Source organism: Primulina huaijiensis, chromosome 9 (genome assembly GCF_012295235.1).
Source record: "Primulina huaijiensis isolate GDHJ02 chromosome 9, ASM1229523v2, whole genome shotgun sequence".
NCBI classification, from domain to species: Eukaryota; Viridiplantae; Streptophyta; class Magnoliopsida; order Lamiales; family Gesneriaceae; genus Primulina; species Primulina huaijiensis.
The window spans coordinates 3,358,903-3,382,658 of NC_133314.1; the positions used below are offsets into that span (position 1 = coordinate 3,358,903).

At 34.9% G+C, this 23,756-nt stretch overlaps 4 protein-coding genes and 1 long non-coding RNA gene across 10 annotated transcripts; 2 read left to right on the forward strand and 3 right to left on the reverse strand.

Moving 5' to 3' along the window:
• Positions 1–1,584: 1,584 nt before the first annotated feature.
• On the forward strand, positions 1,585–6,426 carry LOC140984333 (sugar transporter ERD6-like 5). Its single transcript, XM_073451655.1, has 18 exons — positions 1,585–1,847; positions 2,093–2,155; positions 3,384–3,473; positions 3,576–3,635; positions 4,046–4,111; positions 4,191–4,256; positions 4,335–4,410; positions 4,483–4,547; positions 4,633–4,725; positions 4,825–4,905; positions 4,991–5,075; positions 5,137–5,180; positions 5,255–5,317; positions 5,389–5,448; positions 5,524–5,574; positions 5,694–5,753; positions 5,832–5,946; positions 6,054–6,426. Exons 1-18 carry the CDS (start codon positions 1,671–1,673, stop codon positions 6,182–6,184), a joined length of 1,446 nt encoding a protein of 481 aa, XP_073307756.1. The 5' UTR covers positions 1,585–1,670; the 3' UTR covers positions 6,185–6,426.
• A 138-nt stretch (positions 6,427–6,564) lies between these two features.
• On the reverse strand, positions 6,565–10,986 carry LOC140984334 (peptidyl-prolyl cis-trans isomerase FKBP42-like). 3 transcript variants are annotated; one of them, XM_073451658.1, is made up of 8 exons: positions 10,826–10,986; positions 10,486–10,572; positions 9,692–9,874; positions 8,663–8,752; positions 8,090–8,274; positions 7,875–7,997; positions 7,644–7,791; positions 6,565–6,934 (listed from the first exon to the last, which is right to left on the reverse strand). In XM_073451658.1, the coding sequence occupies exons 2-8, from the start codon at positions 10,520–10,522 to the stop codon at positions 6,813–6,815; spliced, it is 888 nt and encodes a 295-aa protein (XP_073307759.1). In that variant the 5' UTR covers positions 10,523–10,572; positions 10,826–10,986; the 3' UTR covers positions 6,565–6,812. The 3 variants fall into 3 exon arrangements, with proteins under 3 accessions (XP_073307759.1, XP_073307757.1, XP_073307758.1); XM_073451656.1 differs by having other exon boundaries at positions 6,565–6,912; positions 7,639–7,791; XM_073451657.1 differs by having other exon boundaries at positions 6,565–6,912; positions 7,639–7,791; positions 10,486–10,578; positions 10,826–10,984.
• Positions 10,987–12,242: 1,256 nt separating this feature from the next.
• LOC140984382 (uncharacterized) lies at positions 12,243–20,029 on the forward strand. 4 transcript variants are annotated; one of them, XM_073451763.1, is made up of 12 exons: positions 12,244–12,420; positions 12,552–12,897; positions 14,020–14,194; positions 14,265–14,314; positions 14,711–14,803; positions 14,882–14,970; positions 15,804–15,882; positions 16,037–16,119; positions 16,868–16,946; positions 17,039–17,741; positions 18,459–19,035; positions 19,363–20,029. In XM_073451763.1, exons 1-12 carry the CDS (start codon positions 12,389–12,391, stop codon positions 19,493–19,495), a joined length of 2,439 nt encoding a protein of 812 aa, XP_073307864.1. In that variant the 5' UTR covers positions 12,244–12,388; the 3' UTR covers positions 19,496–20,029. The 4 variants fall into 4 exon arrangements, with proteins under 4 accessions (XP_073307862.1, XP_073307864.1, XP_073307863.1 ...); XM_073451764.1 differs by having other exon boundaries at positions 12,245–12,420; positions 12,552–12,891; XM_073451761.1 differs by having other exon boundaries at positions 12,243–12,420; positions 14,711–14,970.
• On the reverse strand, positions 16,032–16,878 carry LOC140984383 (uncharacterized). The gene is made up of 2 exons (XR_012176604.1): positions 16,301–16,878; positions 16,032–16,147 (listed from the first exon to the last, which is right to left on the reverse strand). It is a non-coding gene; the product is annotated as an uncharacterized lncRNA (long non-coding RNA).
• Positions 20,030–20,291: 262 nt separating the features above from the next.
• Positions 20,292–22,044, reverse strand: LOC140983731 (protein TAB2 homolog, chloroplastic). Its single transcript, XM_073450847.1, has 5 exons — positions 21,448–22,044; positions 21,273–21,342; positions 20,914–21,085; positions 20,675–20,818; positions 20,292–20,593 (listed from the first exon to the last, which is right to left on the reverse strand). Exons 1-5 carry the CDS (start codon positions 21,951–21,953, stop codon positions 20,334–20,336), a joined length of 1,152 nt encoding a protein of 383 aa, XP_073306948.1. The 5' UTR covers positions 21,954–22,044; the 3' UTR covers positions 20,292–20,333.
• Positions 22,045–23,756: the final 1,712 nt, after the last annotated feature.

Here is a 23,756-nt window from a genome sequence, read left to right on the forward strand (position 1 = left end):
AACAATCAAGAATTGGAGCCAAAACCTTACCTGGAAATGAAGAAGAAGCGGTGCGCAGAACCAGCCGAAACAACAGCTTTGATCCAGCTGAATCTTTGCTTAAAAATTCTGGTTTATGACTTGAATTGAAGCTTAGGATGTTATGAACACAACTTTTCAAGAATTTTTGAGTGGACATCGAACGAAAAAATTATGGCAATTCTACGACACCTACTACAGTGATGACGGGAATGGTCGAAGGAAATGAGATTTGGATAAATGAGTTCTTTTCTTTGTTCTTCATTCTCTGTTAAGTTTGGGTATGAATGTATATAATGTAATGCAATTTAATTTAAAAGAATAGTAAACCATGCCCTTTTTATCCCGCTTTTTATTTATTTAACTGTCGTGTGTTATTTAAACTCTTATTTTATATCGTATTAACTATAATATTCTAAAATATATATTTTTAACATACTTTCAAAAACATTTGTCATAAATAATTATTTTAATTTACAACTCAATAATTATTCTAATTATGTCAAATTACCGAATAATATTTTTGAACCTTACATATTTATATACATATTTTATCTCTAAAATTTAAAATATATTATTCATTATATTATATTAATATTTTTTTATAATATAATAATATTTTGGTTCAATCGTCCAATTAAATGATATAATCAATTAGATTTTGTTTAGATAAATCTATTCGATCATCAATCCAATCATAAAAATATGTGTATAAGTTATTTTTATATGTCCAAAACTTCTTTGAAAATATGTGTGTAAGTTATTTTTATACGTCCAAAATTTCAAGAATCAATCTAATAAATTTTTTTTTTAATTAACACACCTTGCATAAGATAGTCAATTTATATTTTCATCCATTATAATAGATAAAATTAATATAAATAGTATGGATCCATAAACTTGGTCACTCGCATGTATAATTTTTTTTTGATAATATTAATTCTTTCTATATTTTTATAATTATTAATTATAATTAAATCTAAAAATAATTTATCATTAGATTTTTATAAGAAATATGGAGAAAATTTAGGAACATAGGAAGAATATGGTCAAATAATTGGTCTAGGAATTAATGCTTAAAAATATAATATAAACAATCTATATATAAAAATATAAAGAAATTTATTGAAGGATAAAATAATTAGTAGCACGAGATTTTCTCAATCAATAAACCATAAAATCAGTGCATATCTTTATTTGAATAATTTACTACAAAAATTATATTTTATTTGTTCAAATATTTATTTTATTTTATATATTATATGGGTATTTAAAGCAAAAACTTATATGAGACGGTCTCACGGGTCGTATTTTGTGAGATGGATCTCTTATTTGGGTCATCCATGAAAAAGTATTACTTTTTATGCTAAGAGTATTACTTTTTATTGTAAATATCGATAAAGTTGACCCGTCTCACAGATAAAGACTCGTGAGACCGTCTCACTAGAGACCTACTCGATATTTAATTAGTCAATTTGTTTATTTTTTAAATAATAATAATAATCAATAATTTAATTAATTTCTTATAAATATGTTGGAAGTATAAATTAGTTCATCGTTCCCACAAGGAACTAACATTCGACGCCATTTCTCCTGTTCGAGCAATTTCTGTGTTATACGAAGTGATCCTTGCTGTTGATTCACTGTCCTAAATGGAGCCGGAAGCCACAGTTGATGAAGCCGCCAGTAGCAACAGCGTTCCTTTGCTTCCGAGGATAATTTCAGATGTCCACGGCGGCGGGCGGCGGAGCAGTTCTGGCACCATGACCGGTGTTCTTGTGTTCAGCACCTTCGTCTCTGTCTTGGGTTCCTTTGTTTTTGGTTCTGCTGTATGTTTTCACTGAATGCATGACCATGTTCAAAGATAGATTACTGTCTTTTTGTTTTATTGGCCACTGGTTTTTCAGGCATATCAAAGAGTGGGCTATGACTATTTAATATATATTTTAAATATCATTTATAGAAACTTGGCAGAATTTGAAATTTTTTTACCCTTCAACCTGTTGTTGTTTGTCGATGGCCCTCTTTTAAAACTAGTGAATTGAATTGGAATGCTTGTGCTATAAATTTGCAGGTGGGATTTTCATCCCCGGCGCAGTCTGGGATTCTTAAGGATCTAGGTCTATCCTTGGCAGAGGTAAATCAATTTTGAAGTTGCCTACACATTTGAAAGATATGGACTTTAGTTGTATTAATAAACTTTCACTCTTATATTTTGTTTCTCATGTTTTATACTGGAATTCCAGGACCTCAGTAGACAGGTTACCCAATTTGTTGCTGTACCTAACTTCAGATTGTTCTCTGTATAGAAATGAGCCAGATATTGTGCCAGTACTTGGTGACCCGTCAGTGTTGCAAGAGGATGTGTTCAGATTTTTTTTTTAGTTGAAACAACAAAGATAAATATAGAAAGAGTAAAAAATCTAATGCAACAGTTGTAAATGCAACAACAATATGTTTATTGATGAAATATTTTTATATGGAAAAGCGGTTCAACTTAAGTAGAATCCATTTCCATGGTGTTTTAAGGTTTTACTATGGTGCCAGTATTGTATTGATTCTCACACCTTCATATCAAAGGAAGAAAACACGGGATTAGAAATAGAAACTGATCACTTCCTCACATTTGCATAAGATTGGGTCCAGCTAACTTCAGTATTTTCCCAAGGTTAGCTAGAAACAGTAGCAGCAAGGTTTAATTCATGAGATAACATTAGAAACAGTTTGCCTTTATTATGCGTGCTGCTCAACAAGTATAAGGAGAGTATGTGCCTGTCTGTTTCATGGTCCAGGATTGGTGGCTTGCTCTCTTGTCACCATCCTTGATAGTCGGCAAAGAACTAACTTTACACCAATTTTGAAATTACTTGGCTATTTTGAACATCAAAACATTCGATTTTACAAATGTTTTCTCATGCTCTTATCCTAGCAGATTAGATCATATAATGGCTTTGAACTAGCTTTCGGTTTTCTTTTGTGGAGCTACCCTTATTCTAAAACATCTTAGAGGCACATTCTTTTGTTATGAAGTTGATGACAACTTGAATGCTCCGGTTTATTCCACTATCTTTGTATTTCAACCCTTCAAATCGCATCATCCAATCTTGAATACCATTGTTGAAGTAGAATAGTAAGTGGTGTTCCGGTGTGCTAAAATGATTATTCAACGCCAGTGAGTGTCAATTGGTGAACAAAGTTAATGTAAGGCAATATTTCAACAAGAAAGCATTTCAAACTTTATATAAATAAGTTCATTTCTGATGATGCTTAAACAGTTATGTTTACAATTCACATTTTTGGCAACATTTATATATGTATATGTGGTATATTTTACCCACACCATTCATTTAGATTCTGCATTGCAGTATTCATTGTTTGGCTCAATATCAACCATTGGAGCAATGGTTGGTGCAGTGGTTAGTGGGAAGGTAGCAGATCTCTTTGGGAGAAGAGGAGTAAGCTCCTTTGTTTCCCTGATTTGCCTGAATATTACAAAATTTCACCTTATGGCAATTATTTGTTTCTCTGGCTCATGCAAAATCAATGAAATAATACAGGCCATGGGCATCGCACTGTTGTTTAACGTTTTTGGATGGCTTGCTATTGTCTTTTCAAAGGTATTTTTGCTCATTCTTTACTCATGTTTTATCCCTGATGAGTTGGAAAGATTCAATTTGCATTCTAGTACGAATTTATTCGTGGGTGAACGAAGAACTTCATCGGAGTTGGGAGGTGAAGGGAAAGAAAATATACATGCAAGAACTTGTGTAAAGGCTAACATAATGATCTTCATATGCAAGTGCAAGTTTCTGGAGGAGAGTTTATATCATGCTTTTATTCTCATCTAAATACATACTCATACGCAATTTCAATTGATTATACATTTGGGGGGCAGTGTTTGTATGAGAGAAGAAAGCAGACATTGCTTCACATTATTAAAATTTTACAGGTGGTACTTGTCTACGTGCAGGGTCAACTAGTTTTTTTAAGTCTTTCATTGTTGTTGCTGATTACTGGTTCTCAACAGAATGCTTGGTGGCTTGACGTTGGAAGGCTGTCAACAGGATTTGGAGTCGGAATTATTTCTTATGTGGTACATACAGTTTCATACTCCCAAATTCCCTTCCTTGATTTACCCTTTGAAGGTTTTTTTAGAGTTTTTATTATTTTAGGTACCTGTATATATAGCGGAAATAACACCGAAGAATCTCCGTGGAGCATTTACAGCAGTGAACCAGGTAAAATGGAAATCTGCTTCATACTTTCAAGTCAAAATTTTTATATCTGCCTAGGCTAGTGTGCTGATGATGCTTCAGTTGATGATATGTTTGGGTGCCTCCGTAATGTACCTAGTTGGTAATGTCATAACATGGCGTCTCTTGGCTTTGACGGGTAATTTCCTTTCCACATTCGCTTTCTTTGATATATGTGCAAGGCAGTTGAAGTGATCAGGTTGCATTTTAGGAATTATCCCGTGTGTAATACAGCTTGTGGGCCTACTCTTCATTCCAGAGTCCCCCAGATGGCTGGTAAGCTCAGATTGAATATTGTTGAAGTTTGTTAAACTTGGAGATCATGAAATATGTCTGTTCAGTCGTGTTCGAATTTTCCCAGGCTAAGAATGGTCAGTGGGATGGCAGTGAATCATCTTTGGTGCGCTTGCGCGGGATGAGAGCCAACATTCTTGAAGAAGCTGCTGAAATTAGAGTAGCCTCTTCTACTTGTTAACGCTTGTAGGATGGTTTTTAAATTTTCCAGCTTATTCTTTTGCTTTGACACACATACAATGTGTTCATGGACTCGTAGGACTATACTGTAACTTCGGAACAATTCAAGGAATCCAGCATAATAGAATTGTTCCAACGGAAATTTGCTCACTCACTTGCTGTAAGGTTCCATTTATTTCTTCAAGAGGATTAATGATTTGTTTTGTGTGACTTACACCGTCCAACTATGTGTTTCATATTCACAGATCGGGGTCGGCCTGATGGTGTTACAACAATTCGGAGGCGTCAATGCAATATCATACTATGCAAGTTCTATATTTGTGTCAGCTGGTAAAGAACATTTAATCAAAGACGAGTAGGAAGAATAATTCTAATCTTTAGCTTATTACAGGTTTTTCAGAAAGAGTGGGTACGACAGCTATGGTTATCATTCAGGTTTCTATGTTCTGTATTTCGTTTTTTTGATTGTTGGATTCTATTTCTCCGATTTATATACTTCCCTTTTGCAGGTTCCAATGACTGTTTTAGGAGTCCTATTGATGGATAAGTCTGGGAGACGTCCACTGCTTTTGGTAACATGATTATGTCGCCCTTACCTTCATTTAGCTTTTATGACCATCTTCTGAAAGGTCTTCTGCTGCAGGTTTCAGCGGCAGGAACATGCTTGGGTTGTTTCTTGATTGGGTTATCATTCTTGTTACAGGTCTTATCTCGTACCAATCTGTTTCACGCGTCATGTTGATCTGGATACATGATGTATATTATCCTCCAATTGCAGGACCTTAAACTATGGGAATCCAGTCCCTTTCTATCTCTTGGTGGAGTCTTGGTAATCCATTGTCACTAGTAACTCGAAAACGTGACAATACTTAGAATATTGGCATATCTTATTAGCAATTCTCATTTCATCAGCTCCAATGAACGAAGACTCGTTTAACTTTTCATCAGATTTTTACGGGATCATTCTCTTTAGGCATGGGAGGCATTCCTTGGGTTATAATGTCAGAGGTACAACTTTCACCTTATATATTTGCCAGAAATAGTTCAAATTTCACCAATATGTCTGACATTTCATCGATATTTCAGATATTTCCTATAAATGTGAAAGGTGTAGCTGGAAGCCTTGTGGCAGTGGTAAGCTGGTTTGGTTCTTGGATTATAACATATTCATTCAACTTTCTTGCACAGTGGAGCTTTGCAGGTGATACACTGGCCCACTCTAGTTTTAGTTTCCAATATCCGACCAATTCAGTAAACATGAGCTCTAAACTTTCGATTAACCTGATTATACCATTTCGAATTTTTCAGGTACATTTTTCATTTTCTCAGCCATTTGTGGATTTACAATCATCTTCGTCATAAAGCTTGTTCCAGAAACGAAGGGGCGTACATTGGAAGAAATACAGGCATCCTTGGTATCCTTCGGTTTAGCAAAGTAGCCACTACATGTACGCAGCAAAGCTCTTTAGAGGTTGCACATGGATGGTGGAGAAATGTTGAATATTTGTTTGGAGGCTTTGGAAATTTATTTGCAAAATAAAAATTTAGTTGTGCAAGAGAATTACTAGCTGCTTTGCTATAGCGCGTCAAGTTTAACATGCTCGAGGATTTCTATGAACCGAGCTCAATTTCGAGCAAATGCACCCATAAATCAATACCAAGTACTGGCAATTTACGTATCTTTTTAGAAAAAAGGAAATCTAGAGGGGAAAAGAAGGAATATATTATCATTGTTTGTACCGATACGAGCTGAACTCCGAGCAGGAATTGTCTGCATTAGCATCCCTTGTATTCATTCTTAAACAATTGTAAATATATTATGTAAACCTCGCATCAAACATCAGTCGGCCTTTCGTCTCTCTTTCTTGAAAAGTCCAGAGACCAATGACAGCAACCAATACCAAATCAAAACCAGCCCATTTTCCGTTGCTGGTTTTGGATCTGGACGTGATCCAAATAATCCCTTGTAGAGCTCCTTCTGTTTCTGATAAACAGCTTTGTCATCTTCGGCTAGCAGGCGCAACTCTTTTGTTATTGCTTTGTCTTCAGGGGCAAATTTTCGGGCCTTCATGAAGTCTTCACGAGCAGCATCTGTCTGTCCAAGTTCCGCTCTAGCCTTGCCACGTCGAAACAACGCTTTGACATTGTTCTCCTCCTCGGCCAACACCTAGCCGCAACATCTTTCAAGTCTTATTTTTATTATGGTAGTGATACCAGCCAAAAAAGAGAGTACAAATGACATAGTAAGGGCAAATAACATCATATTGATCCAGAAATTCAAGTTCCATTTTTTTTAAAAATGCAAAGTTCCATTTAGCTATTATAGCAAACACTTGGCAAATCATGTATCTGACAAAGAAAATACCGAAACGTGAAAAATTAACCCAGTAGGTCTATGGGAAACAGAACACGAACCACGTGATCAAGAAGAAAAGAAAAATTCAAGTGACAAAGCTTGAAAATTTTTTAGATACAAAATGCAATTTTTCTGACCATCGTTGTGCAAAATCAAGTTTCTACTTTCTGTTAAAAGTCACCTCGTTTTTCTCCTGTAAACATTATCCTGGATTTTTTTAGAACAGCTTGATATTACGTCAACTATCTGAAATCATCTATGATTTAGTTTTCCGGTTTCAAATGTTTGGATTGTACTCAATATTTGGAAAAATGTAATAGAAACGTGTAGTCAGACTAACATTAGGATCAAAAGGCGATATACTCATGTTTCCTCCAAAAGAGACAAGATCCTAGCCAGCACATTTCATTGACCAAGTGACTATTTACTTTTGAAGCTGAATAAAGGTTCAACAAAATTCGATGATGAGAGAGTTGAAAGAAAATAAACAGTCAAAACAGTTCTGAGTGGATGAATTTTCAGGAAGTATCTACATACAATACCACATTGGGCAATAGCTTCATCGTAGCGCTTGAGCTTTACGAAGCAGGCTGCCATATTAAGGTGGCAAGGATTTTTTACTGCCAAAGCCAAATCACGGTACTTCCCAAACAACTGGAACATGAAGTCATCTCCCATGTATGCTATGGCCTAAAGCACAAAAAAATTCCGTGAGAAATGTAAATTAAGAAAATGAAAACAACAAAAAGTAGTAAGAGCAGTAATTTTGCAACCATTTCATACTGCTGCATTGCCTCCTCCAATTTATCCTCTTTGAACAACTCATTCCCATCCATCTTTCTTCGATCTGCTGCACCAATTCTTTCTTCTACTGTCATGTCACTGCGAGCTTTTCCCTGTGTAATGATTTGTCAGGAGAGAGTGAATATTTGGAAATCTAAAGTAATCCACAAAACTTTAAGCACGGAGAGAGATATAAAACTCGCACTTCTTTGGTTTCATCGAAACCAATTAATTCAACTTCATACACAATATCCGCCATTGGTGGAACATTTGGAAAAGAAAAATTTCCTTCTTTTCCATATCCTAGTTCCCAACCAACATTAAGCAATGCACGTTCTCCAGATTTCATGCTAGAAATTCCAATAGCCAACCCAGTCTTTTCGTTTTTCTCTGTAGGAAAAGATCAGAAGACAAAATTACACATTTTGCCAGAAACTTATATCCCATCATTTTTCGCTGTACATTAATGAAAAGGTTCAATGAACTCTCATGGACCAAAAAATCTTTTAAAAATAAATATTTATTTTTAAGTCTCAGAGTGGCTTTTTGCAATATAAGGATAAAATCCTTCAGAATAACTGTCATCTCAGAAGCTCCATTAATTCAGAAGTTCAGCAAACTAGCCCAGAAAGAGACATGTTACTACACACTAGTACCACAAAAGAATGGCAAGTGATATTTTGTAAGTCGTCATAAAAGGATCCAAACGAGCGTGTGTACAGATAACTACAGCTACCACCTCCACGAAAACCAACACGTATAACTCCTTAAGCATTACCTTTGCCTAGAATAAGCTCAAGGGGTTGCTGTTCATGCCATGTATCTTCAAACTTGTGTTGGGTACTTTCAGTCCATGCCCGGTAGTGCACTGACAAAAATTTTGAGGTTAGTTTGTGTACCTCTTCCCCATTAAAGCGACGGAAATTTCAAACACAGCAAGCAAATCACCCTAAACTACCCTTTCAAAAGAAATGAATCAAGTGAAAATTCAAACGATAAATGAAAGTCCACGATAACATTACATCAGAAGCATCCGCATCAAAGAGTTTTATTTGAAAATAACATAAAAAATTTGAAATTCAAAAACTTTTAGGAAACACCCGAACAAAGATTACGGCACTTGTAAGTCCAGCAACCATTTTCATTATAATTCACACGCACAAGGTAGTCAAATTCGACCAGTGTACAGTTTCATAATTTGCCTTCATGAGGGTACACCCATTCCTTACATAAATCAAATAAAAGATCTATGAGCACAAGAAGAGGAATAAGGTCATGTAAAAAGGCTATGATCGGTTAAAATTTCCAAACAATAAAGCAAAATCGTATGAGAAATAAGAATCTGGTTCATATAGGAACATTATAACATCCAGGAGAATTAGATCGAGGTATAGGACAGTTCCTGAAATTATTCAAATACTCGAAACTCCTATCTTCCCACATCTACACTACCTTTCCCAACTGTAGAAGATTATGTTGTTCCCTCGGTTCATGGCTTGGTATTTCTTTTTCAAACTTCTCATAAGTATGTTTCAGAATTGTCTTAAAACATTACAAATGTTCTTCCAGATAGATAAAATTTAGTCAGACATGAATTTTGTTACAGTGTCATGGTCAACCCATCCCCAACTCATCACTTGGCAGAATGTTGAGTTCATGGGATGCTAACGTGCATGGATACATAGGATTTTCATAATTGAACATCATTTATCTAAACCGAAAAGATTAATATGCTAACTCATGGAGAGCATTTAATAACTCATGGAAAGCAATTAAGAGGTCAATAAAATCTTATTATTGAACTTACAAAAGCATGTTGAATATTTTGATGGCTTCTGACCATGGCCTTCCTTTATAATTTGCTTTGTCACTTTCTCATGAAGAACTTCCACGACAGAACTAACCTTAGGGGGGCCACTGTCATCTTGAGGAAGTTCTCCATGCACAACTGAGGCACCTTCAGCAACAATTTCATCATCACCATCTCGATCTGCAAATGATGCATGTTTTATTCATCTCAAATATTCTCATTTTAAAATAAACACAACCATTTTATAATTGATCTGCAGACAGAAAATATTTCACATTGCTAGAGAAACACTATTCTCGTGATTCAAGTGCTGTAAGGGGTCACTCTTGGAGTAAAGTTAACAAGAATACATATTATCAAAGTAACGGTAGTATTAGTCTTAAATATATGACTCCCCAAAATCAAACATCTTAGAAAGATCAGTAAAATTACACCACGTGAGTTCCAATTTTCAAGCTAATTTTACATTTTCAGGGAATTTTAAAAACTTGAAACATTTTACCTTTGGGGTAGCAGAGAAGCATGCCCCAGCCCTGCTGAGTTGTTCAACCAGAGCTATTTATGGATTATGGGAACAGCTCTTCGACTCATGCTCATACATATATGTGTGTGTGTGTGTAGCAACTGCCTAATTTTTAATTCGTGCACCTCACACAACGCTTGGAAAATGACATGCTATCGCACACCACACGATTCCGGGCATCCAATAGAAGTATTGACACAAAATTTTAAAAAACACCACATTTTCTAAACCAAACTTGAGATGAAAAACGCCAGAACATGGTAACTACCTGGCGAAGGCACTAGCTGCTCCTCCAATTCCACCATTATTTATATCTTAAAATAGATTAGTATATCTGCTATCAACTCCTTTCAATCTGCAACTTTCACAATGCAAAATCCAACAAAAAGAAAGTAAAAAAACATAAATTTTAGCTAGAGGCAGATCATATGATACTCAATAATAGTTACTCCAGTCAAAATGGCCTGTAGATCAATCAACGAAATCAAAATTAACATAAATGAATCAACTCAGCAAACTTCACTTCTCTGGTCCAGCAGTTTAATAAAGCCAAAAAAGGTGTTCAATTCAGAAAACCCTAATAAAGAGGGCAACAATGGCACGATCACCTTAATCAGCTCAATCTTCTGCTGACACACACATTGCCGGATCCTTTTCACCTCCGAGTGCGTGAAAGTGTGTGTAGTAATCGAAGAAGATTCTGGAGAGAGAGAGAGAGGACTTGCTTTGACTGATCAATATTTGCAGGCTCGAACAATTTTCAGGAGACCGATCGGATCCAATACAAATAGAAGATCCGTTAAGATTCCGAATAATTCTTGTCCGTCCGATCCATTCAAGCTAATTTGTGAACTTGATCTGTGTAAATTCATTCAAACAAATTATATTCATAATATTTTTCGATTTTTTCATTTAAATATATAAACTTTATATTAATATTTTTTTGAGATTTTGTTCATAATTTTTTCCCATTGAAATTCGTTAATGTTTTTCGAGTCTTTATTTCCAATTATGGTTCAAATATAATTTAGAAAATGAATGTTGGAATATGTAAAACTCATATCTAATTGGAGCAAAAAATATCTAAAAATTCGAGTTGCATAATATTTAGACTAGTATGAAGGATTTTTTTTAATAATATTATTATTTTATTTAAAATAAAAAAATTTAATAAATTATACAGATGTGTTTCTTTAGTTGTAAATTGTAATGAGACGGTCTCACGAATCTTTATCTGTGAGACGGGTCAATCCTACCGATATTCACAATAAAAAGTAATACTCTTAACATAAAAATTAATATTTTTTCATGGATGACCCAAATAAGAGACACGTCTCACAAAATACAACTCGTGAGACCGTCTCACGTAAGTTTTTGCCATTATAATATACCTAATGACAAGCAAATCATGACAAATTATTTATGGGGAAATTATATATAAAAAAACAATCATATTGAAAAATTATCTAGAATAGCCACTTTGGCAAATTTTCATACCCCAAAAACCCATTAATAAAAAATCTATTTCTTTCTTTGATTATTTTCATTAAGAAAAATGTACAGCAGAACACTCCAAATGTAACAAGAATGAACATTTTCGTTTTAAAATGTAAGAATGTTTGAGGTTGATATCTAATTCGAGCTAAATATAGTTAAAAGTTCGAGTTTCGAATCATTCAAACTTGATATTTTTTGTAATAATTTGACTTGATTCGATTCATGTGAAATCTTAATGGCAACCCTGATTAATGACAAATCTTTTAACATGTGGATGCATGATATTTAGACTAGTATGCATTAAGAATTTTGTTTAATAAAATTATTATTTTAATTTAGATAATAAAAATGTAATAAATTATGTGGATGTTTCTTTAGTCGCAAACAAATATGGAAAAATAAAATAATATTAAAAAGAAATGTCTGTTAAATGTAGAATTCTTGAAAGCAGAGGGGAGCAAAATCATGTTTCCCCATAATATATAAACCAAGCGAGGCCTAATGATTCACAAATTGCCTTTCATCACCCTTTCTCCCTCAAAATAATTGTGGGTTTTCCAATATATCAGCGCCGTAAAAATAAATAATTTGTCTGCACAAAAATACTACCACCACTCGCTCAAAGGAAAATTAAAAATAATTCCCCTTAATATATATATATTTTTTCAAATTCGATGGCTTTTCATGTTTCTTGCCCAATTACCTGGTAATCTCTCTCTTAATCCTTGGACTGAGCCCATTAATGTGTGGATTTACGCGCAGTGGAGTGTGTTTGTGTGTCTGCGAGATGGGTTTTTGAGTTGGGATAAATCTCTCTCTTTTTTTGTGTGTTTGCAGTCGAAAGATATGTTCTTGCGCACTTGGGTTTCCTCGAAGATTGCAGAGCGAGAAGGGCCTGAAGGACTTTTTGCAGGAGGTTGCTGGGGTGGAGCAGTTCTTGAACGACCCGTGGTTGATCAAAGCCAGGGAGAATGCGACGATTCAGGTCAAGGTGCCGAAGGTCTTTGTTTCGCCAGCTCCGCTGCCGCAAATTCCGGAAACCCTCGCGGTGGGAGGTGGAGCTGGGGAGGGTGATGCTTCCGCAAAGGTGAAGAGGGCAGCGCTGCAGAAACAAGTTGCCGCCGCCTCAAGCGTGGCTGAGGATTATGCGAGGAGGTTTGAGTCTGGTGATAAGATGGTGAGGGTTTTAGTAATCATGCAACGTGTTTTTTTTGCCTAAATAAGGTTTCTTTTCAATTCCGAGACATTGGATTGCAATGCATTTTCTAGTTTATTGTTAACAACCACCTGAATGTGTTCTCCACATGTTTGCATTAGGTATTTTGATGCATATGGTTTCTACATGTTTTGGTGTTGATTATAATGAGATCAAGCAAATGTGTTCTCCTCAGAGGAGTTCTTTTTCCATATGAAAATTGTGGCCATGCAGTCGGTGCACAGCTACTGAGGGGTTCGTATAAGCTGTTGTTTCAGTTTTATTGACATTTAATGTAATGGTCGCGGCGACCACCGTGGAATTTTGTGGCAGAAAACTAAAAAAATCCAGAAATTTGAAAAATTACCAACAGAAAAACAAAAAAAAATTATTAGAATCCCAAGAAATCACCCCGATCTGTTAAAAAAGCGCCATTACAGAGTATAAATTTTTTTTTCGTGATGGCTGATACCTTCTATGACGTCAATTTCAGAAATCGGCAGTTGTTACAGGACATCACTTTTCCTGAAACTTTGATGTGACAAGCGTCATTTCGATTCTAGAATGACCATTCCAGACCGTTCCAGCGAACCATGACTCCATGTGCATGGGAAATTTATAATTGTATTAGCAGATTGTTACCCATTTTTTCGATCTGGATTCTGGCTAACTTTGGTGTTGTCCTTTAATGACATCACTTGAATACATTTGTCAAGAACACTTTTTGGAAATTAAATAAATATTATTGTGTAACGGCAACAGATATTGTCGCTTATCACAGAAGTGTTGGTAACAGTATTATAACTTTTAGCCCTTGATTTTGTCAGCATTAAAATTTTCTTTATGTTCACTGATGACTCCAGTTTTGGTAATTGACCCGTTATAAGTCGATCCCTTCTCATGCCGTTATAAGTCAATTCTGTTGTCGTGTAATGTGTAGGGATCTGCTCATTACATGCAGAGAATTCATGAGTTTGACTATATTGGTGAATGGGATTTCATTCTCATTCAGGGCACATGCATTTGAATAGTTGCTTTTTAAGGTTTTGTAAATATAATTCTGATTCAAAAAAGTCATCTGTTTCCTTGACATGTTTACCAAATAAGCAGGGTTATGTGAGAGATGTTACTGGAGAAGAGGGGGGTCCATCAAATACCAAAGTAATGTGCCGGCTATGCTTTTGTGGGGGAAATGATGGAAGTAGAACGGGAAAAATGCTAGCTTGCAATAGTTGTGGCAAGAAGTATCACAGGAGCTGTCTAAAATCTTGGTCTCGAAATAGAGGTACTAAATGTGGTAAACAAATCGTGGAAAACAAGCTTGTACCTTTTTGTGATGGAATTTTTGGTCACAGATCTATTTCACTGGAGTTCTTGGAGTTGCCCCTCATGCCGAACATGTGAGGTGATTTTAAAAAATTTAGAGAATGTGTTCTGTATCGTTATGGGAAAGCTATTCTGCTGTGATAAATGTGTAGAAAATTTGCGCTCACGCAAAGCTATGGGTAATGTCATTTTAGTCCATAATGTTCTGTCTAGCATGAGAATAGCACATGTAAACCAAAAATTGAGGCGTACATGGCACAATTTTTTGCTCTGACCATTCCAGTTACTTAAAATTAGCCCTTTTCACTGAAACTTATGCGTTCTAGGGATGAGTGAGGATGCATATTTTTCAACCCTTCGAATGTTTTCTTGGAATTATCAGATTTGGGGCCCCATCTAACTTCTGATTGTTTATGGAAATTAATGAAAGTGTAGATGCAACTTGTCCTCACCTTTTTTGCTTTATTATCCTTAGGTTTGTCGAAGGACTGGAGATCCCAATAAATTTATGTTTTGCAAAAGATGTGATGGTGCTTACCATTGTTACTGCCAGCAACCTCCTCATAAGGTGGCTCTGTGTATCCCTTATTCTTGCAACTATACCAGTATTATATGTGCTCGTGTAGTTCACTTTTTAAACATGCAGAATGTTGGCCACGGTCCTTATTTGTGTCCAAAGCATACGAAGTGTCACAGCTGTGGTTCTTCTGTCCCAGGAAATGGTCTAAGTGTTCGGTATGAGTTTTCATTGCTTGTTAAAGAGACTCACTTATATGGATTATATCATGTTGTTTTTACCACACCCCAGGTTCTGCTGATATTACTTTTACGTCTTAGATTCTCAGTGTTTACAGATACAAAGTTATGTAGAGTTCAACTAAAGAATATCAACCTTTTCGATATCGTGTTCTCTAGTACATTTGATGAATAAAGTATTGGGTGTTCGATGAATAGTTTTGGGTTTTTTGAAAGTGGGTTTTAGTGTTTGACCATGATAAAAACGTTGTAAGAGTGCATTAATGCATTTTGGATTATATTTTAAGGAGGAGGCCGGGTGAATTGTGAAACTTGCAGATGTCATTTTATCTCATTGGTTTTGCCTTCTTTCATGATAGTACGTATGCAATATAGCTGAGCTTGAAGGTGTTAAATCTGCTGCAATTCTGGAGAAAAGCAGCCTTCCTGATATTCTTCAAATTATTTATTCAGGAGAAAAGCAATCCCTTAATATTTTTTAACAAAGAATTTATAATAATTGCAGTAAATCTTAATTGTATCAATCAAATCGAACTTATATATTCAAAAACAATTTAATTTCTTAATCGTATTTAATGTATTAGTTTAAATTTTAACGGGTCAATTTTAAATAATGACTACCCAGGATAATTATATTAAAATTTATGAAATATGTTGAATATATAGTATGTTCTTATTTATATGTATGCATGCATATGTATGTTTATCCCATAAATTTTATCTTAGGGTTTATCCCTTTTCTGCTCCAGAAAACATGGAAATTTTGTAAAATAAGTTTCACTTCTCATGATACTATGTTTGAATTGCTGCAGGTGGTTTCTAGGTTATACTTGTTGTGATGCTTGTGGAAGATTATTTGTTAAGGGAAACTACTGCCCTGTTTGTTTGAAGGTACAACATATTGCCAAGGATATTCCTATGCATTTATGTGCATCCTCAATATCCATTCGCTAATGTTACCTATATACCTGACAAGAACAAGGTGAAATATTGACTTGATTTAATGCGAAACAAGTTGATTGCTTATTTTCCTTAAAAACTGCAGGTCTATAGAGATTCCGAGTCAACACCAATGGTTTGCTGTGATATCTGCCAAAGCTGGGTACATTGTCCCTGTGACAGGATCAGGTTTTTCTCTAAAACTTGTTCCTCGACCCTTTTCAATTGCACATTTCCTTTCCTTTTTTTGGCGTTATCATATTTTAAATTGCCAAATTAGTTATCTTTAAAGGTAATGTAAACAAACTTACCCATTTTACCTATCACATCACAAAATATATATCAGCCAAATACTAGATCAAAATTTCACTTTTTCACCATTCTAAAAATTGTTCACAAATTTTTAAGTGAAAAAAGTGAATTGAAAACCGAAAAACACAGCCTTGCCACCGTGGAATATTTTGTATTCTTTCTTTTTCCTCTTCATTACTTAGAACATTTTGTAGTTTCCTTTTTTCACTGGTAATGTTAGAACATCTCCGCCTATTCAACTACCTATTTTCCTGCATTGAATTGCTATTTGGCTCCTGAATTAGCACCCCAAGCTCAGGATTTGGCATGAATGTGTGACTTGAGTTGTAGGCATGTGAAATATCAGTTTTGCCATATTTTCCCAATTGGTCAACAGTAGTTGACTTAATTATAGGATGGATCCACGACTTTCCCGGGGAAGTTGGTATTTCCATCTCCTAACAGAATGGTTGATGACTAGTTGGAGTTTGTTAATTGTTTTCTCTTGAGTTGCTTTGTTTTTTATCTGGTACTACATCAAACTTTGTGTTCTAGTTTAGAGAACTTGCTACGTTGGTTATTAGTCTCAATCTAATTGCATCATACTTTGATGTTCTTGCCTCAACCTTTTTGGCCACCATTTTAGTGATGCCAAGTATAGCCAATTTCAAGTTGATGGAAATCTCCAATATGTGTGCCCTACTTGTCGTGGAGAATGCTGCCAGGTTAGATTTTCTGGTTTAACTGGTTTCTAGAGGTGTGCCATGTAAGTTCTCCCCTTTCTCATGTTTTCCCTTAATATCTCTCACATTATCAGGTTAGGAATCTTGACGAGGCTGTTCAGGAGCTTTGGAAAAGAAGAGACGAAACCGATAAGGATTTGATTGCTAGCTTGAGGGCAGTTGCTGGTTTGCCAGCTGAGGAAGAAATATTTGACATTTCACCCTTTTCAGATGATGAAGAGAGTGGATCTCTGTTGTCAAAGAATGAATACAGCAGTTCATTGAAGTTCTCTCTAAAAGGGATAGGTGATAACTCACCAAGAAAGAACAAAGAAAATGGAAAAAAGTGTTCCAACAAGAAGTATGGAAATAAAAAAGGGAATGAAACATCTTTTACACATGGAACTGATGGTCCCCCGAGTTTTGAAGATCACATGGGTGGACTATTGTCTGGATCTAGAACTGGTGATGAAAAGAAAGAAAAAAATTCTGATCCTGTGACTGGAAATTTAACAGATGGCATTTGTTCAGTTGACGAGTCCGGTGTCTCTAAACACAAATATGTCGATGAGGTTACAACAACTAATGTGAATAAGACATCAAGAACAATCAAAATAAAAAGTAATAAACCTCATGATTCGACTAACAAGGAGGACATTGGCAACAACATTAATGTGGCTAAGGGTGCTCAAGGACCCAAGCTAGTTATACATTTGGGTGGACGAAGAAATATCACCAGTACTCCTGGATCTGACACTTCAATTGTGAGGAAGGGGCAATATTTGACTTCATCAAAATGTACGTTCTGTGATATGTTTGTATATACGTTTTCCTATTGAATTGGTAAGCTTTGCTGGGCACACAATTAGATGTTTATTCTGCCAAAAGTCATATTCTGTAGAAATTACACTATAAATAGTTATTTACTGATAACTGAATCTTGTTGGGTGTTCAAGTTTGACATGCTAGTGATATGTTTGGTAATCAAGTTTCTGCGAAAGTCATTTAGTAGAAATTACACATTATGAATAGTTATTTACCGATAACTGAATCTTTGTGGGTATTCAAGTTTTGCAAGCTAGTGATATGTAAGAGCATGTAGCTACGCATCTTAAATCTTCTTTGAATTCAATTTAACAGAAATTGGAAAAAAAAAATAACTATTTCGGTGAACTTTCTGAGAACTTTAAATCCTTGATTTTCCCTTGATGAAGTTTCATCTGTCAACGCAATGTAAATGTGAAAGTAGTCTGCACGAGTCCTTTTATGTGTAATTAGGTGCATCTATAGGCTAAGATTTTCCAAAATTACAAGATGAGGATAGATATCTCATGTTGGAGAAACAGAGTTATAAAAAGAACTTTTATTGTTTTTAGCTGTAATACGAACTTAATACTCTAGATCTCTCTGAGCCTGATTGAGCCAGCGTCCGCGATAAGAAGGTTTTTTTCCATGTTGCAGTATTTTGTCCCTTCATGGTTTTGCTGAGAAAAACATTTATCTTTCGAGTTGCAGGGCATTACCCTGCTGACCCGGTGAAAGCTTCGATGTTACGAGGGAAAGAGGGTCACTTGATTAACATCAAGAATGACAATTCAGAAGTCTCAGACTTTAATGACGGGTATGAGTCTGTTTCTCCAAAGAATAAGCATTCAGAACATGGAAAAAGGGCCACTGAGGATATTGAATCTGCAAGGAGTGGATCAGATATCATAGTTAGCAGGAAGAACAAAGATTATTCTATGATGTACTCAGAAGATGGGCCTACTATTTTTGGTGATTTGAATGATGACAAAAGTAGCATTCCATCGATCCCACAGGCATCAGAGAAAAACCATAAGCCTTACTTGAAGTTTAAAATTCCCAACAGTTCAAAGTACGGAAACCAGACCGCCCTGAAGGAAGAGATAACATATACCAGGGGTCAAAGATCAAAACGTAGGAGACCAGCGCAAGAAGATGAAGATGCATCTCAATGGCATGAAGACAACACAATGAAGGAGTTCACTGATGCTAACTGGGTATTACAAAAATTAGGAAAAAATGCTTCTGGGAAAAGGGTGGAAATTCATCAGCTTTCCACGAACTCCTGGTGAGTGAATCTCTTGGAATGAAATATTAAAGGATACCTTAGATTTCAAGGGTTTTTGTTGAGTTTGGTATTCAAGGATGGGCCATGGGGGATCTAAAATTTAATTGTAAATTATTATTTTTCCTAAATATTTAATTGATTTTTCCTGACATCTGATTCCGATACAATTTTCCCTCTTTCCCAAGCATAGAATTGGTGATTTGATGAAGTATTGCCAACCCAACATAACAGTTTCCAGTTGTGTTGGTGTCTTGTTCCTTCAAATCATCAACCTTTTTGGATTACTTGGTGCATAGGTGTTTAACTTTTCGTTTTTATCTCTTCCAGGCATAGGGGAACAGTAGTAGAAGTCTTTGAGGGTACATCAACTGTCTGCATAGATCTTGATGATGGAAAGGCCAAGAATTTTGAACTGGGGAAGCAAGGAATTCGTTTTGTGCCTCAGAAGCAAATACATTGATTTTGATTTTCGCTTGGTTTAGTCAGTCCTGTCTTAGAGAGAGAGAGAGAGCCGTCAAAGTTTGATGACAACTTGACATGTTTATCTAATTTAGTCAGCTGCATTAAAAGTTCCAAGAAGCTCCCAGAACGTGGAGCCTCGTTTTGCTAGTTCCATTTCATCATCTTGTTGACAATCCTTGCTGTACTAGAATCCGCTCAAAGAGTAGGGAATGGCTTGTTTTGTTCCTCATTCATGAAATGCTGATGAATCCATGCTTCCGTTCCTTCAGAAGTTAGTTCGTTGCATATTGCTGGGATTTTCTTTTACTTTTTCCGGGTCATTACTAGATTAGTTTGTCTTTTTTATCTTGTTAACTGTGTAAGGAATGCCTGAGTTGAATTCAGCTCAGTTGCTGTTCATGTATCTGTAAATGAATATAATACTTCATGTATCCATTTGGCAAACCCACAATTGAGTATTGTCGCCGGAATTGTCTAAAATCTTGTTGATGCTGAGACCAGCAATGCAAAGAATGTCGAGGCTGTTATTTTACCTTCAAAGCTTGTAGTATCTGAAGTAATCCAACTCTCTTAACCAGTGTGGTTCGTAAATTTTCTCTCAATTGCATTCACAATTTGTATTCACAAAGAATCGTATAAAGTTTCATAATTTGCCCTATTTCTGACCCCCGAGAGTTGGTGAAATTTGGTGTATGTTAAATGGAAGACCTAAATTTTTTAGAAAAATAGTTACAAGATACTTGTATTTGAGTTTGGAGATTGATATCTTCAGCTCAGTGTAAAGAAAATTCAAATACAAAGCAACTACTTGTGGTGGTTTTACTAAAGCTTTAAAATCATACAGGTGAAGGTGGCAAGTCTGATAATAGCCAAAACCCAACGCAACAGTCTGAATCTAAGTCATCTTGAATAGCAAGAAAATGTAAGCCTCCGCAAGCTTTTTTTGCTGCTTCCCAAGTTTCAGCTTCGCGTGTAGTGACTGGTGTTTTCTTGTATGTTGCATAGACATACCGGGTTGAAATCCCGACGGATAGAATTATACTAGCCCGAGCTACGTCTGCTTCAACCGAACATACTTCTAAACCATTCATCCATGCTGCAACAGTGAATGCAAACATGAATACAATGCTTCGAAAAGAACATGATGCTAAGAAGAATCTATAAATGGCATTGAAACCTGCCAACGGTTTAGCTCGGGAAGATCCAACAGCAATCCCCGGAACTAATGTCTTTTCGCTTACTTCAATCCCAAGAAGATCCAAATCCAAACCTGTACCAAAGGCAAATCCTTTTTTCAAAGATGCCACCTCTTCTGCAACAGCTGAGGATTCAAGACTGGATGGATTAGTGTTGTAATGGTAACCAAAAGATGTTAAAACGTAGAATTACTAGCTCAATGAGAAAAGTTTTTGATACCTGAAAAAGGTAACTGGACAAAAGCCCATTTTTCTCCATACAGATTCTCTGGAAGTTGTACAGGGAAAGGATTATCAAGTGAAAGAATTGGCTTTAACCCTTTCTGAAAACCGGGATGGCGAGTATATACGGTTTCATAGCGTTCTTCTAGCCACAGGACCAGAGACAAACACTGAACCGAACAGATTAATTTGCACAAATTAATGAAATGCAGAATTTTAGAACTTTAACACTTCAAAATAAGTTAACAAAGTACCATACTTTTCCTTCATAGTTCTCAAAAAAACTGAAAATACCAACTTTCTTGATATAAAACATTATATTACACCTTACAGTAAAAAAAAACCATTTACACCCACCCGTTTGCTTGGAATTGGCTTTATACCAAGCTCGGTGCAAGCTTTTGTTATAATGGTCTGCATCTGTGACCTATTATCGATTCAAGAACACGAATAATCAATTTCCAACTTATCATTTCAATCGAACCCTATATATATATATATATGTGTGTGAAAAGACAACTAAATAAATTACCTGAAAAAACGAATTTTCTCTGGTAAAGGCACACCCAAATCATCACATATTGCAACTAAAGCATCCTTAAGAGTGACACTGTTAATGACATTGTTAGGAAAGTACTTGGTGTACTGAAGGGAAAGAGATTCATCGCAAACTACAAGCTCCCAAACCTTCTTTCCCCTTATATCAAGAATCGGCCTAGAGCAGAAATCCACCTGCCACTCTTTGATGCTCCCCGGATCAGTTCCGGGGTCGAAATAACACAATTCTGCAGTTGGGTCATCCTCAATTTCTTCTTCTGAATCATCTTCAACAAGAACTTCCCCGCTTTTGGTCTGCAAAGGGGTGGAGGAAACCGAACTTTCAGAGACTGAAAAACAGGATGGGAAATGGAGGTTCTTCAAGATTTTTTGGTGGGACAGTTTCTTTGTGCAGAGATGATAATATGAGGTCTTGGTGAGGGAATCGAGTGCGTGAATTGGGTGTTTGATTCTTGCGGTATGGAAGCTTAAACTAGCCATCGCAGGTTGTCTGGGGAGAGCGAGGGGATAAGGAATTGGTGGGAGGATCTTGGAAGAGCTGTTAGATTAGTTATCCACCGCTTACATTAACATGTGAAAAAAGAAAATTACATTAAATATATATAAAAAAATTAATATAATATATAATTGTCTTTCGTAATGAACTTAAAAAAGTTTGATTAGAAGGTGAAGTTTTTGTCACACATTTATACAATCACTTTGGTATTATTTTAGAGGTAGGTCTCCTCTGACCGTACGATGTTAGTCGGGTCGATCAATCTATATCTACATTAAAAAAAAATAATATTTTAAACATAAATGAATCAGATTGAGTTTGAGATATGTCTTAAAAATTAACTAATAAAAAAATCTGATATAAATTTTTGTGTGATTTTAAATCATGATGTAAAATCGTTCATATAGTATTTAACAATCTACGTGAAAATCCGCATATCACCTCTTTATATAATTAATGATATTTTAAAGCAACATTTTTTTAAAAAAAAAATTAGGCTTAAAATCCTTGCAAATAAGAAAATATGTTTTATTTTTGTAAAACACATAATTTTAAAAGGTTTTTAATTATTTTATGTATATGTTCTATGTTTTTTTATATTTCGCATGAGGGATAATTTTTTCGTCGGGATAATTATTATAAAACATTGAATAAATAATATAATTAATTATTATTATTATTATAAATAAGTTTAAATTATGAATAAGTTTAAATTATGAATCGATATTACAATGGGATTAGATAATTAAGTGGAAAAATGGAAGGAGTAATTCTGATATATCAATAAATTGAGTGGGTTAAAAAGGTATTAACCGAACTTTAGGGGTACCCATGCATGCATAAATTCGTCTGTGGAAGCGCAAAGAATGAAACTTGGCGGCATGGTTCACTGTCGCGGTCGCGGAGATCGGAACGGATGCTAACGTTCCAGTTACAATGAAATTTCGCGAAACGGGTATTTAAAAAAAATATTATAAATATATAAAAATTAAAAATTTTGGAAAATATTTAGAAATATAAAAATTAAAATAAATATCATTTAAATAGATTATTTGATGTAAATAAGAAATTTAAATATTTTTAAAATTTTATTAACAATTTATTGAACACAATTTATATCGTCATTATATTTAAAATATTTACAACCATATCAAAAATTAAATATACTATTAAAAATTATTTGTATTTAATTAATTAAAACTTTAAAATATTTTCGATTGGATATATATAAGTTCGCACAAATTTGAATCAATTTAGAGTGATGGACTAATAATAAGCATCAAATCTTATATAAAGTGATGTTACAAATTATTTAACATGAGCAATATGTTGCTTTAATCTTGTAATTCCACTAGTTATAATTTTTCCACAAAGTTTGCATTGTATTGTCTTTCTATCACCTCCGATGGATTTACCAAACTCCCAACCAATATCGAGTTTTGGAGCCATTGTTCATAGGATTTACTGATTTACACTTTAAAATAAAGAAATTGATAAATTGTATCAAGAAGAAAGTGTAACTGATTTGCATTTTAAAATAATAAACCAAATATATAATAATGTATATATTTATTTAAATTGTTTTTTCACTGTCTGGTTTTTTTTTTCTTTCCAAACTTCTTTAATTATACTAACTTATTAATTGCTTAATTTAAAATTAAGATACGACAAAAGATTTTATTAAGATGAATTTAGTCGCTCTTCAATGGATAAGGGCCAGGAAAATACAGTACTCGTAATCTTATTATGAACACTTTTATAAATTCCTAATTTTATTTTATTTTTTT

Excerpts from the sequence above, each read along its gene's own strand:
- LOC140984333 (XM_073451655.1), top strand. The coding sequence starts at position 1,671 with ATGGAGCCGGAAGCCACAGTTGATGAAGCCGCCAGTAGCAACAGCGTT. Across the intron at positions 4,112-4,190 it reads TCGGAATTATTTCTTATGTG|GTACCTGTATATATAGCGGA; the intron begins GTACATACAGTT and ends TTATTATTTTAG. Across the intron at positions 4,548-4,632 it reads CAGAGTCCCCCAGATGGCTG|GCTAAGAATGGTCAGTGGGA; the intron begins GTAAGCTCAGAT and ends GAATTTTCCCAG.
- LOC140984382 (XM_073451761.1), top strand. The coding sequence starts at position 12,389 with ATGGCTTTTCATGTTTCTTGCCCAATTACCTG. Across the intron at positions 12,421-12,551 it reads GTTTCTTGCCCAATTACCTG|TCGAAAGATATGTTCTTGCG; the intron begins GTAATCTCTCTC and ends GTGTGTTTGCAG. Across the intron at positions 12,898-14,019 it reads CTGGTGATAAGATGGTGAGG|GGTTATGTGAGAGATGTTAC; the intron begins GTTTTAGTAATC and ends CCAAATAAGCAG.
- LOC140983731 (XM_073450847.1), bottom strand. The coding sequence starts at position 21,953 with ATGGCTAGTTTAAGCTTCCATACCGCAAGAATCAAACACCCAATTCAC. Across the intron at positions 21,343-21,447 it reads GAGAAAATTCGTTTTTTCAG|GTCACAGATGCAGACCATTA; the intron begins GTAATTTATTTA and ends AATCGATAATAG. Across the intron at positions 21,086-21,272 it reads AGCCAATTCCAAGCAAACGG|TGTTTGTCTCTGGTCCTGTG; the intron begins GTGGGTGTAAAT and ends TGTTCGGTTCAG.
- LOC140984334 (XM_073451656.1), bottom strand. The coding sequence starts at position 10,522 with ATGGTGGAATTGGAGGAGCAGCTAGTGCCTTCGCCAG. Across the intron at positions 8,753-9,691 it reads AAAATATTCAACATGCTTTT|TGCACTACCGGGCATGGACT; the intron begins GTAAGTTCAATA and ends AATTTTTGTCAG. Across the intron at positions 6,913-7,638 it reads CTATTGCCCAATGTGGTATT|GTGTTGGCCGAGGAGGAGAA; the intron begins GTATGTAGATAC and ends TGTTGCGGCTAG.